This window comes from Cucurbita maxima, unplaced genomic scaffold (genome assembly GCF_002738345.1).
Source record: "Cucurbita maxima cultivar Rimu unplaced genomic scaffold, Cmax_1.0 Cma_Scf00006, whole genome shotgun sequence".
Lineage (NCBI taxonomy): Eukaryota > Viridiplantae > Streptophyta > Magnoliopsida > Cucurbitales > Cucurbitaceae > Cucurbita > Cucurbita maxima.
The window spans coordinates 4,155,007-4,169,294 of record NW_019272022.1 but is presented as its reverse complement, the minus strand read 5'-3'; the positions used below and the strand labels follow the sequence as shown (position 1 = coordinate 4,169,294).

Genomic DNA, 14,288 nt, shown 5'->3' with positions numbered 1-14,288 from the left:
CCCCTAGTTATAATCTTATTTGATTTTAGCTTTAGAACTTGTTGAAAAGTAGGTTCATGAACTGATCCCTTCGAAACATATTTTTAATTACTTGAAATTACTTTTTGTGAAATAAAATTTAAATTATAATTAATTTTTATTGAAGGAATGTCTCGAAATAAGTTTCAAAACGTATTTTTCCAAAACATATATTTCAATTATTTGAAATTACTTTTTATGAAATAAAATTTAAATTTTATGTTCATTCTGATTAAAAGAATGTATCGAAATGATTTTAAAAACAATTTTTAAGAACATATTTTAAATTATTTGAAATTTCCTTTTATGAAATAAAATTTAAATTTTATTTAATAAAGTTATATTTAAATCATTAATTCTGATTAAAAAATTGTTTCGAAATAATTTTAAAACCATTTTTTCTTTTTAATTATTTGAAACTACTTTTTATGAAATAAAATTATATTTAAAAGTATAAAATCATTAGTTTTGATTATAGGAAAGTTTCGAAATAATTTTAAGAATATTTTTTCTTTTTAATTATTTGAAATTACTTTTTATGAAATAAAATTATATTTAAAAGCATAAAATCATTAATTTTGATTATAGATGGAATGTTTCGAAATAATTTTAAGAATATTGTCTTTTTAATTATTTGAAAAATTACTTTTTATGAAATAAAATTATATTTTAAAAGTACAAAATCATTAATTTTGATTAAAGAAATATTTGGAAATAATTTTTAAAACATGTTTTTAATTATTTGAAATGACTTTGTATGGAATAAAATCTAAATTTTATTTTACAAAATTATATTTAAAAGAGTAAAATCTGTTCCGAAATAATTTTAAAACGAATTAAAAGTAACCCGTTCTAAAAAATTGATGTCCTTTCTAATATGTACGTCTATTTCCGCTTCAAGCAACCCGTCCCTACCTCGAAGATTTCAAACCTCTTTTCATCCCCATCCCCAAAATAATTAAAGGCGAAACATATTCTTCTGTCTTTGAGAAGCAAAAAGTTAATACTTTATTCTTAGTGTCCTACCATTGTTCATCGTTTCAATTACATGGGGGATCAAGTAATTAATGCACGAATGTTTAAAATAGAGTTGAGGTTATAACTTGGAATAGCTAATTAATTTTAAAAGAAAATGATTCCCGAGAGACGGAAACTTTACTTGAACACAAAACGAAGTCTCAGGAAATGGTTTCGATTAACCGTCTGAGGAACTAGGCTTAGCCCGGCTAAATGCCTCAAGTGACATCTCTACCTAGTTAGCTCATTTACAAAACTCACCAATAAAATCTCACTCAAAGTAAGATAAACGATTATTATTTAAGAACTTCGGATTCAAAAGATATAAATACCACGAAGATTATGGTGTGCGCAGAAATCATGCAAAAGTTGAAGAAAAGAACAACACTACTACGCCACAAAATGAGATTCTGTAAATCAAAAGAATAAAAGTTCATGATGAAAAACAAGCAACAAGAAAAAACACACAGATGCCTCGTATGGTATCAAAGCTCCGAGAAATTCTAGTGCTTACCATGGAGAAACCTATAATTTTCTTTTTAGCGTTCAAACCCTAAAACAATCAAATGAAGCACACAAGAAAAAAGGAAAAAAAAAAAAATCTACTGATAAAGCGTGGGAAGTATTCCCCATCCGTGGTGTTTTGAGCTGAGCAGATCAGGTGGTAACGTGAAAATCCCCATCCCCATCAAAGGGAATGCACGCACTTGATAATTTAAATCAGGGCTAACCAACTAGACAAACTTACACATATAGGTTCACGTAACTTCTGAACCAAAAAAAGGTATTTGCGAAGGAAAACACTCATTAGATACTTTTTTAAATTTTAAAATCATTTCTGATTTAGTGTACTTATCAGCCATCTTAAAACTACAGCCAAACTCACCTTCAAAACCAAGATCAATCATATGTGGGAATAGAGGAAGCTGTGAGATGATACCGTTTGAGAGCATCAATACGGGAGTTATTATCAATAAGTGACGAACTAAAAGTGAGGACGCACACATCAAAACCAGAAAATGGAAGCTAAGAATCAAATAGCTAAAGTTGGAAAGAGGCCACTGTTGATAAAGACACTCAAGGAAATGACTTGTTTATTGAGGTCACAGTTTACCAAGCTCAAGGAACATCAAAAACCATATACTTGCATGTCAAAATTGCAAACAAGATGATATCATTTGGGAAGGAAAAGAAAGCAGAGAGAGAAGTATAACGCGCTCTTGTGCGTCCTGTAGTTTAAAGTGTTTAAGTGTTTAAAATGTACCTTAAAGTTCGTGGACTTGTCGTTCAATGCTAAGAAGTCCGATAATGTCCTCAACGCAGATTGGAAGACGGGTGGGCATTCCTAGTTCAAGACAGGACTGTAATACACAGCACGAAATGGGACATGGGAAATGGTAAATAATTTTAATAGGTAGCAAAAAGAATTACCTGAATGTTGCGAGGAAATGGAGATTTTCCATAAAACGACGATAAGATAGCTCATCCTATAAGAAAATCCATGTCAGAGTTCACAAGAAGTAAGGCGCTAAAGAATGAAACTATGAACAAGACCATTACCTTTGTTCCAGGCGGTTGTGGACTTGTCAAAATTGCTGGGCAGTGACAATTTCCCTCGAGAGGAGTACATTCTTCATGTGCTATAAATTTCATATAATATATGCGAAGTAAAAAGAAGTAAAATATTTTATTTTTCATTTCGCCATTAGGGACGGCAATAAACATACTGCGGGTTCATAAAGATTACAAGCAAGTTGTGGAACAATGCAGTTAGCAGTAAAAATAGGTTCCACTTCCCAGTAATATTGGAGGAACTGTATTACATTTGGATTTGCGATGTTATAAACCCGCATATTGATGTAGAATTTAGCATTTCTATGGGATACTACTAAAAAGCTTGAGCTTTCATCTGGGCTATTTCCAGCCTTATGCAACCACCAACATCTAAAGTTGCCAAAGACCAAAATGATTCAGTCAGTTGAAGATATTGATTACCGATGTTTTCAGTTACTGCATAATTAGTTAGTCTCCCAAATCGGCTTTAGTTGCTGGGAGGTGTTTTCACGTTCCTCCCAGTACTATCAACTGCTGGGGACATTTGAGCAATTTCTTCAGGGACTCGACTATACTTGCAAATGATGGGCGCTGAACAGGATCACTGCCAAGAAAAGAAGAAATATGAGATTCTATTTTCGATCACTTCGGTTTATTGGATGTCCCCAAAGGGGCCGATCTTTCTGGTTTATCGACATAACATATTCAGTCTCCAAATAGCCTTTCATGAACAAATACAGATATCGAAGATACTAGCAAATAATAGAACCGCAGAAAATTGTTTTAGAAATTCCTTTTTCGAGGGGAATGTTAGGAATCACGGATCTCCACAATGGTATGATATTGTCCACTTTAACATAAGTTCTCGTGGCTTTGATTTGGGCTTCCCCAAAAGGCCTCATACCAATGGAAATAAACTCACGATCATCTCCTAATTAACCCCTAAATTAACCAATGTGGGACTTCCTCCCAACAATACTCAACAGGGAAGAATTGGAAGGAAAAAAAAATCACCAAACCATGTGAAAATAAACAGAATGACCGAGTACGGTATGTAAATTACAGATGAAATAACTTACTCTGCCCAGCAAGATTCAATAAGGGAAGACACCAACGGGGAAGTGTTTGGTGGTATGGAAAGCTTTCTATTCTGGAAAGCGACAGCTCCCACAACCTAGAAGTTCGTACAAACATGTTCACCAACTTAGGAGGGTAACAGTAGAGAAACCATTTTAGTAGACATGTAACAATAAACTCTGTAACATGAATGCCATGACTAACCTGAGCCGGGCCAAGCCCACTCCACGGTTGTTGCATGGTGACTAGTTCCCAGAGGATCACTCCAAAACTGTAGACATCAGTCTTCTCATTTGAAGGCTCTCCACGAAGGAATTCTGGAGCCATCCACTCAGGCTGAAAATAAAAGCAACATAGTTACATTGATGGACGGCTGAGAAAAAAAACTTAACCTGCGAAATATTGGTGCAAAATCTGACTTTCTATGGCAATAGAAATGACATGAACCAACTAGAAAAGGTTAGAATCGGAAGATAGTTATATCTGGTGAATGAAAACCTATGTTTTCACACGATGTGATGGGATCAGGTGTCTGGATATGGGTTCATGGGATGACAGTTATGGCTAACATTTGGAACATGTTAGGAATTGTTGTACGGCTAAACCATAGTATCCAAGACGCGGTAAAGAACTACTCTCATCTCACCATCCAGGGCATGGTACAGCAATTTCAATTATTCAAGATCCTAGGAACTAATACGTATCAAGTCCAAATGTTTCAATCACAAACCCAAGAGTGGTGTTGAATGCACAAAGGAACAATGACATTTATTTTACACGGAAATAAGTGCACTATTCTATGCAAATACTAATATGGTAGGAACAACTTACAGTTCCAGCTACAGATTTCGATGATATGAAAGTGTTGGCTTTGAATCTGGACAACCCAAAGTCGCAAACCTAAATACACAAACATGGAATTAGCACAGGAAGTCTACGGTTTTCTCTGTAAGTTTCAAGATAAATGGCACATGTTTTTGACACCTTGACCGTCCAATTTTTGTCAACCAACAAATTGGGGGATTTAAGATCCCAGTGTACTATGGGAGGATTGAGACAATGTAGGTAGTTGATTCCCTTGGCCTGTGCAAGAAAAAATAAGAATTACTTTGCTAATTCAGATAATGTTACAAAACACGACAACAGCAAGAAAGAAGAGGACGCACCACATCCAACGCCATTCGCAATCGTTTCCTTTGATCCATCAATTCACCAGAGGATGGCCTGTGAATTAGGCGGTATAGACTACCCCTGTTACAAAAATTTTAAATTAGATCACAGTTTATAAAACTGAAAAATTGAAGAAATGGGGAGGGAAATAACCTAGGCAGATATTCAGTCACTATTGAAAGATGAGGTCTCTTAGTAACTGCACCCATGAAGAGTACCACATTCGGATGGCGGACCCGCTTCATTATTGCAACCTAGGAAATTTTACAGAGTGCTGAGGAACGACAATTGCAATCTCATAACTCTTAACTATACAGAACATGAATACACCATAAGTAATGCAACAACTTGAGAAATATGAACCATTAATTATTTTATTGCCCTAACAAGTCATAGTCAACCCCAGTTACAACTGGTTGCAAGATCACCCCGAGTGTGTCTATGTTCAATTAATCCTTTAAAGAGAGCTAAGTTCTATGCACTTTCAGGTACTGCTAGCAACTGAACTAAAAATGGAAAAGCCAGCGTATATTAAATTAATATTTTTACCATCCATTATAAACTTCTCATCATACCTCTCTTAGAAACTCTTTCAACTGATCGTCTTGGAAATCCTGCACGCTTAAAACCTTGACAGCAACATCCTATGCAGAAGAAATTGTGTGTATTAGTTGAGCAACAGATAGAAATATGAAGATATGTAACAAATAAACAAGCGCAGAGCCAGCAATGGAAACAAGAGGGCCCTAGTCTATTCTAGACAACTTTGATCAACATCTTCATTAGTGATAGCATAACTATAGCTCGTGTTTCCATTTTCAAGATATCAAAGAGGCAAGGCCGGGACAGCAATGGGAAAGAGGCAAGGATTGGCTTCCCATTAGCGTTCCTGCTACCCAAAACAATCCCATCTCTGAAAAACTACCATAGAAAGGGTAGGAGTTCTCCTGATTTCAGTTTACAAGTATTATTATTACTTTATTTCAGTTTACAAGTATTATTATTACTTTAAGAAAGAAACAAAAATTTCATTCCAACAATGAAAAGAGGCTAACGCTCAGTACAATAAACGGATTTCAGAATACTGCTAATGCAATGAAATTTGTGTTAGTTTCAGCATTTAATGCTATGTAATTATTTATATTTTTTTTACCAATACAATATATATAAAGTTTCCTTCATGAATTCCCGCATTGAAATAATAAAATCAACACGGTATTTATTAAAAATAATGTTTAAAGGAAAGGTACAGGAGTAAGGGCTGCATTTCTCATTATCAACCCCAATTAAAATTTTAATGGAGATTTTTTAATACACTCCTGGATTTTCAAGGGGTTCTTCACACTAGCAAAGAAAATTAGCATTCAAAATATCCATGCTCCTCAGAAAATAAACAAAGCGATGGAACAGAAACCATTAAACTAGAAGATCAGTCTGTTTAAATTATAAAACTGAACATATAGTTAAATCATGAGTTAAAGAGAGAGGCGATAGAACAGAAAACCATTAAACTAGAAGACCAGTCTGTTTAAATTTTATACATAAAACTGAACAGATAGTTAAATCATGAGTTAAAGAGAGAGGTGAAAGAGGCTGACCGATCCATGCCATTCAGCACGGTGCACTGTTCCAAATGAGCCTGCAAGTACAAGAAAACGGGAAATTCAGAATCAGTTACCCATTTATACATTTAATACGAGCAGAAATAAATGTAAGCAGAAATGACAAGATGTGGAAATACCAGCTCCAACACGCTCCTTTATATGTAATTCATCCCATGAAATTTCCAGCCAATCCATTGCAAGAGATGGTTCAAGTATCAGATATTTTGGATGTGTTGATGCTGAACAATTTCGAGACCTACTCTCAACCTCTTTTGAATCAGTTTGAGTTGACAAGCTTAATTTGGACGGATCAATGCTAGATTCATCGAGTGAAATTCCCACCACAACTTCCTCTTTTCTGTATATTTCTTCAATGACAACTGCGTTTTCATGTAAAGATGCACCAGCAACAGAACCCAAGTTCTTAGAGGCATCAGCGTCAGTGGGTGCCAATATATGACTCTGAAGCACACACTCCTCGCTCACTTTAGTTTCCAAACACAGCTGAGATGATCTCATACCGACAGCTTGATCAACCAATTTATCAGTTCCAGTCCCTGAATTTTTATATAACGTGCTTCCCCCTCTCATCCGGCGCTCTCCAAGGCCTGCAAAACATCAATAAAAAAGGACATCCAATTTAAGGGCCATTCAACCTCATACAACAATACCAGGATGCATTAGACCAAACCATACATGGATGCCACGTACATGTTTAAAAAGAATACCTAGAGAGCACACATGACCCACGCTAGCTTAATTTTCTTTCAGAAGTAAATTGCCACGTCAAGAAGACGACTTATTCAAGAAGAAAAAGGATGAAAAGAAAACAGTTCATACTTTATTTCAACAAAATGGCAGCCATACTCGAATGAACGTAAAATCTAATATGCAGCAGACACCTAGCACTAGCAAAAAGCCAAAAAGTAGGTTTATGTAGAAAACACATCTAGGAGTAAGACAGATGTCAACTGTAAAAGCGGCCTTAAGATGATCTATGAAACATTAGCTGGATGTAGAAAACCATCTACAATAATTTATAGATAACAAGAACGCACATCTACAAAAAGGTTGGCTAATTTTTATACACTAAAAAAACATACATCTCAACTCAGCTGACACGTGAACTACAAAAACAAATCCCCACAGCATTTATCGTATGGGGAACTCATCCATTCTATGCTAGAGTAATAGTATTTGAGCTCAAAGTCGCCTGAGTTCTATACTTAAAAAAAGGTCTTCCACCTATTTTTACAGGATGTCCGTCGATTTTAACCCAGTAGGGAGAAACTAAAAACGTACTCCCAAGGAAAACAAAATGCGAACAAACCTGAATGTAGAGGATTATCAGGAGAACCACAGGTTTGCTTTGACCCAACAATTTGCCGGCTTAAACAACTTTCCACGTAAGGTTCTTGGAACTCTTTTAAATGAGAAATGTGAAGTGGTGAAGGCATTGAAGATTGGAGCCCTCCATTAATTGAGGAATCTGGACCATGTATATTTCCTGGTTCCCCCACTAAATCAACTACATATTCCCTGTTAAGAAAATGAGTATCCATAAACAACGCCCAAAGACATATACTAGAAATGGAGTGAACACTGTTCCAATATATGGTTGTCTTTAAATGAACTCAAACAAATTTAGAGGTCTTGTCTTCATTGACAATGAAGCAAATTTGTTGATTAAAGAACAATTTAGGGAGCCAAGTTATAAATTTTGCTTGCAAAGAGTTCTATTTGGTTTGATGTATTCGAAACTTCTGAATATTTTACAACAGAATATCCACTGCCTCAGTAAAGCAGCTCTAAATCCATGATGTTTGACATACACACAATAAATTAATACAAACAAAAAATAAAGAAAGAACGAACTTGTACGAAGCAGAAAGTACATCTACAGAAATGATAACGTAATGCCAGAAGAGAAAATTATTAATTGCCAACTCCAAAATTCGTGTAGGCAAAAGAGTACTGAAACAACTTTCGAGATGATCCTGCCTTATGGCTTGACAACTGAAAACTTCAACAATGTACTTTTTGCTTGTCACAAAGTTAAAATTGTAACCCTCAAATCTTTATGTCAGTAATTCCAGAAGCCTTATGAAAATCGTTTAAGGTGATAAAATGCCAATATTTTACTGAGACAGCTGAAAATTAGGCAACATGTGAAACAGCTTCATGAGAGGTACAGCTTGATTATCTAACCTCAACGATTTCTTGTCATCTTCAATTTTGACAAGGCAAGAGGATCGATGATCAGCAACACAGTACATACAACCTTTAGCTATCCGACATGGCAAACCTATATAATCTGCCAATTTCTGATACAGAAAGCAAAAACCATCATGCAATTAATATATTGAATAAACATACCCAGCAGTTGGAAAATTTACTGTGCTTACACAACAATGAAAGCAGCTAATCATTCAAGTCATACAAGTTTGTACTGTGTTGCCATGAGGTACCCCTCCAAATCCGAACACATGAACATGTACAGATTCCACGAAGTGAAGTTGTAGTGTCTAGAGTGAGATTAAATAAAATATCTAGTCTCACCACGAGAAAGAGCTAACTGGTGCATATCATTTAAAACAAAACAGAAACACATGTTTCATCGGGTATATTCACTTAGATACAGTCACAACGCATTTGCCCCTACATCCCTGATCCATTAAGCCAACAAACAAGCTATAGGAAAATAAGTCATCCACCAAAAATGAGCAAGAGACCTCGTCCTCAAATCTGAATCTAGTTCCGTCAACTTACGTACAAGTGCAGGGAAATAAAATTTGGTGCAAGTTCATCCTTTGAATCCAGTTGTAGTCTCCATTAATCACAATGCCCCAAATTAAAATCATTTTTACTTCTTATAACACTATCACATTCTTCTATTATATTGTTTACAGAATTAGTTTTGATAATCGTATAGCTTGGAAGTGTGCAATTCTTATCCAATAAACATGTGTGGATGAAAGAAATTCAAAAGCTTAATACAAATAGTTTCAAAGCACTAGCAAGAACTCTTGATGAGCGAATAAACAAACCACAAAGTCCCTTACCTTAAAAAGTATTGCACGGTGCCTGCATAATCCCATAGATAGACTACCGATTGGTAGCACAATGCATTGCTGAAATTCCCTCAATCTTTTGCTCACCACTTTCCAATGGAGGTGCAAACCCCCTTGCTCCACCGGGAAAGTGCCCCTATTTATTGGAATTAAAATACAATTATATTTTAAAAGAAGCACAAAAAAGTTAATCATGCATCAAGTGTTCAGCTGCCAAACCAATGAAAAATTACGAGGACGTACCCCATGTAGATCGCAACAAGTTTTCCTAGTTTTTCCACCAACACTAAGGTGTTCTCTGAAGCACAATATAGTTCTTGTGCTTTCTCTTCAAGCTCCTTCAGTCGAGAGTCCCCACGTCTATCCACAAGAACCACCTCCATTGACGTCTCACTCGGTTCAATGGTTTTAAGTGACATCAGAGGTGGTAGCCGTCTACCTTCCTCAAAATCATTGCACATAACCCAGAGATAGGGGTTCATACCCAAAATATTGTAGAAACCATCGGAAATTTTGTCGGAGTAAGACAGGCAACCACTTACCTGAGAATATGTGAACCTAGAGTCGTAAATAACTAATTCGAAGTAAAAATGTAGCTCCGGACGACAACTATTAGTTTGAAACCAACCGCACAAATTCCACCAAGATGATAAGAATGATTAAAAACAGAATTATTAGAAGCAAGTTGCACAGACAATTACCAACAATGACGAAACAAAAGTTATGCTATTAACGCAAGGGAAATGAAGAAGAAAAAATAAAAGACCACGAAAATCTAAGAAACTTTCTCCGAAGACAAAACACTTAACGCAGCCATTCGAGACATGCCTTCAAAATCATTCAGAACTTGATGATGTACTGCGGAGGATAAAATAGAACTTAAATAGAACAATTGAACTGTTTTAATTTGATTACTAGGAACATAAGACATTGAAATGTACATAAGTCAAAAAGTTGGAGAAAGATAGTGCAAATACCCATAGTCGATAAGAAACAGTTTCAGCGTCCGTAATCTCCACCCTGCCTTCCTCCATAAGCACGGGATCGCCAGCGAGACTAGCATGAGAACGAAGCGTTGCAGCCAAAGCGAGTTGCAGGTAATAACTCTCTTTCGTTCTTTGCGCTAGGCTTTCCTCACCATCTCCATCCACAATCTCTTCCGGTCTCGCAGTCCGCGTGGAGAATATCTTCGACACCGATGAATCCTTAACATCGCTGGAAAGGTTCCCATCCACAGTCCCCGTTCCCGTGCCTGAAAACAAACTCCCTGCATAGCTACTCCCGCTTGATAATCTAGGCAGTGAAACTTCCCGGTCAAAGCGCCGGTCAACACTCCGATCCTCAACATTCTTTGTATCATGATCTGGTTCCGAGGTAGGTGGAGGAAGCAAAAGCTCGCGGTCCTCGTCGCAATTGGAAAGCCAAGTTTTCACGTGAGCGGTTGCTGATCGCGTTGCTTTCTTGTTCACCAACCAATCGTAAAGAGCAGGCAGTTTCTTCTTGCTTTGAGACTTGTCCCCCGTGAAAAGATCCGATACAGCCGAACTCTTCGTGACACTAAAGTCGCGAGCAGGCCGCGGGGTCGGTTTCGCGTCACTTTCGGTACTTAAAGTGTCCTTGTTGATTTTCTTCTCGTGATCCAAAATCTGTTTGGAGGTTGACGCTGAGTCAAATCCGCGATCCGGAAATTGCCTGGGGAAGAAATAAGTCGTTCTGTGCGGCATTCTTCACAGAGTCTCAAACGCCAGCAAGAACAGATACAATCCCGCACGTAACCACGAACGCAACCAAAATATGCACCTCTTCCTTCAACTCTCTCTCTCTCTCTCAATCGCTCACTTCCTCTTAGTCCTCTGTAAATCACAAACCTCACCTACTTTTACCACCTCTGCATACGATAATGTCCAGTTCCATCAGTAATCAAAACACCTGCTACTCAAAACACTACAGAAACCGCATAAAAACAACAAAACAACACAAACAAAATCCAAACAAACGATAACCGAATTTCTCAAGTGCAAAAAAGAAAAGAAAAGAAAACGAACAGAAAAAGCAACTCCATAACCAACCTGAATGAGAGTACAGTAGCTTATTCCGGGAGCACACAGCGACCGAGGCAAGGGAACCAAGACGGAAATACAGATTCCAGCAGCAGCAAAAACGGAGAGTAAACCTTATTTATGGAGGTCGGAAGAGAAATACGGATTCGATAATGGAGGATGTTGGATTTTAGGGGAGAAAGACGGTGGCGTAGTTGTGAGAGAAAATGGGAGACCAATGGAGTAACGTTGGAGAGAGTTTTTTAAGCACGAAAATTGGAAGGAGATGATTGAAATAAATCGGTGGAGAAATAAAAATAATAAAATTGTAAATAAGAATGGCGGAAATGGAGAAAACCGGGAGCGTACATGCGCGCCTTGCGTTGCTAAAGAACACGTAAGATTAAGCTCTGCTCTCGTAGTGACACGTAGCGCTAAAGAGCCGATCTGGACATTAACGCTACAGTCTTCCCTGCCATTCGCGGTTTTATTTTTCTACCCTTTTTTACCCGCCTTTTCATTTTCACTGTGGTTATTAATTATTATTATTATTTTAAGCTGGAATTTAAAATGGGTAAAAAACTTTACTTAACTCAAAAACTTTTCGGGTAAATTATTTTCCCACTTTATGGGACCATCTCGGTTTTAGTGTTAAATATTTTTTAAAAAATTCTCAAATATCTTCTTTATTATAATATTTATCGTAGTTTGTCAATAAAAATGGATTCATTATTAATTTATTGTTTCAAAACTATTTTAATTTTGAAATTAAATCTGAAATATGCTAATAAAATTAAATTTTAAATTTAAAAATATATATTCGTTTTATCATATTTAAAAAAATATATTTGAATTCTTAACTAATTTCATACAAAAGTTACTTTCAAAACTCAACTTAATTTTTAAAACACCAATAAAAAGTAAATAAAGGTTATCAAAATGATATCTATAAGCTTAATATAAAATGATATTATAAAGTTTTAACCCTAAATTTAATTTATGTTAACTAACCTATCTTAATTTAATTTACTTTTTAATACATAAATTTTACCATATACAAACATACATATCTGGTTGCGTGAATGGTAAGTTTGTTGGTTCAGTTCTTTTCTTTTAGAGTCCTTCATTCGACATTTGAGAATTCTATTCACATGGTTAAGTTTAATGCATGACTCTAATACCATGTTAGAAAAATGGTTTTGAGCTCTCATGACTTTGCTTTGGACTTTCCAAAATGCCTCATAACAATGGGAGATAGTATTATTTGATTATAAACTCATGATTATTCTCTAAGTTAGCCAATGTGGGACTTTCATCCAACACTCATGATCTACGGTTTATATTCCATATTAAAATTATCCAAACCAAACGAAAAGTGTATATACAGAATATAATGATGAAATTAATATATAAGTTTTAAATATATAATAAATAATATACGAGTGGAAGAAAAAAAATTAATAGGGCAAGCATCGAGCTCATGATATGAAGAGACAAGAGAAGATGTCTTCCCCAACTATATAATTAAAATAATAATAATAATAATAATAATAATAAAAGATTACTTAATTTGAAAAGCAAACAAAGAATAGACTGTAGCTTAAGCAACATCAATATATGATATTATAATGTGGTATATTACATTATGTTAATTAAACTATAATATGTTGTATTATAATGTGGTGCATTACATTATGTTAATTAAACTATATGCTTTAATTCAATAGATATATAAATAATGGAATTTGAGTCTTTTTATGTCCTCAAATCCAAACACCTTTCACTTTTCTTGATATGGAAGCCTATGAGGCATACCCTTTCCATTTTTAAAAGCCCTATACCTACTTTATTTTTTTAATAATTTTTTTATAACACCAACGGAATATGAAGAACTAGAAAGTGCTTAATTTTTCTAAATAATTAAATATTTCCCTAACATATTCAATTAATTTATTTTTTCCCATTTTGTTTAGGTCTGTTTATTTATTTATTTATATGTAGTTTTTCCATTCTTCTTGGAACTTTATCGCTAGAAGATTTTTCGGAGTCGTGCAGTGAAACTGAATTAGTACTCATCTAGATACTGTCCTCTTTGATTTTTCCTTTAGTTTCTACACACTTACAAAAAATGTTTTGTTTCCTTTCCAACCGATGTGTGATCTCACAATACACCCCCTGTTGAGTCCACCTATGGGGCAACAATTGAGCCTAAATGGACCATATTTTCTTGAATACGATCTCATATCGGTTGGAAAAGGGAATGAAATATTTATGATAATGGTGTGTAAATCTCTCTCTAATAGACATGTTTTAAAATCGTGAGGATGACGACGATACGTAACGAGTTAAAACAAATAATATATATTAACAAAAAGATTGCCGGTCAATGTAAAAAAACAATTTATATCCTTAACCAATATTTGTTGAAAAATATATTTTATTTTTTTATATTTCAAAAGTTAAGAAAAAACAACTTCCTTCACGAATAAATGTTATGGGACATTGTATATTTCATAAATGTTTGAGACACATGAAACGAATGACTCCAATAGAACATGGTTACAAATTCAAGTATATTTTCACTTTAATAATAAATCCAATAATTAAGGAAGGAAAAAGTGTCATCCATACTTTAACAGTTACACCTATCAATTAAATTATACCCATGAATGACAAAAATAAAATTAAAAATTAAAAAAAAAATCATTTTATTTTAAAATTGGTTTTTTTTTTTTTTT

The 14,288-nt window shown here is 35.0% G+C and overlaps 1 protein-coding gene across 3 annotated transcripts; it reads right to left on the bottom strand.

Moving 5' to 3' along the window:
* Window positions 1–2,703: 2,703 nt before the first annotated feature.
* LOC111480237 (serine/threonine-protein kinase CTR1-like) lies at window positions 2,704–11,862 on the bottom strand. Of its 3 annotated transcripts, none has more exons than XM_023125167.1 (16): window positions 11,581–11,862; window positions 10,489–11,455; window positions 9,755–10,053; window positions 9,503–9,647; window positions 8,649–8,764; window positions 7,771–7,979; window positions 6,578–7,048; window positions 6,435–6,475; window positions 5,412–5,480; window positions 4,990–5,090; window positions 4,833–4,917; window positions 4,651–4,749; window positions 4,498–4,566; window positions 3,871–4,002; window positions 3,669–3,763; window positions 2,704–3,193 (listed from the first exon to the last, which is right to left on the bottom strand). In XM_023125167.1, the coding sequence occupies exons 2-16, from the start codon at window positions 11,233–11,235 to the stop codon at window positions 3,097–3,099; spliced, it is 2,775 nt and encodes a 924-aa protein (XP_022980935.1). In that variant the 5' UTR covers window positions 11,236–11,455; window positions 11,581–11,862; the 3' UTR covers window positions 2,704–3,096. The 3 variants fall into 3 exon arrangements, with proteins under 3 accessions (XP_022980935.1, XP_022980936.1, XP_022980934.1); XM_023125168.1 differs by having other exon boundaries at window positions 10,489–11,440; XM_023125166.1 differs by having other exon boundaries at window positions 10,489–11,399.
* Window positions 11,863–14,288: the final 2,426 nt, after the last annotated feature.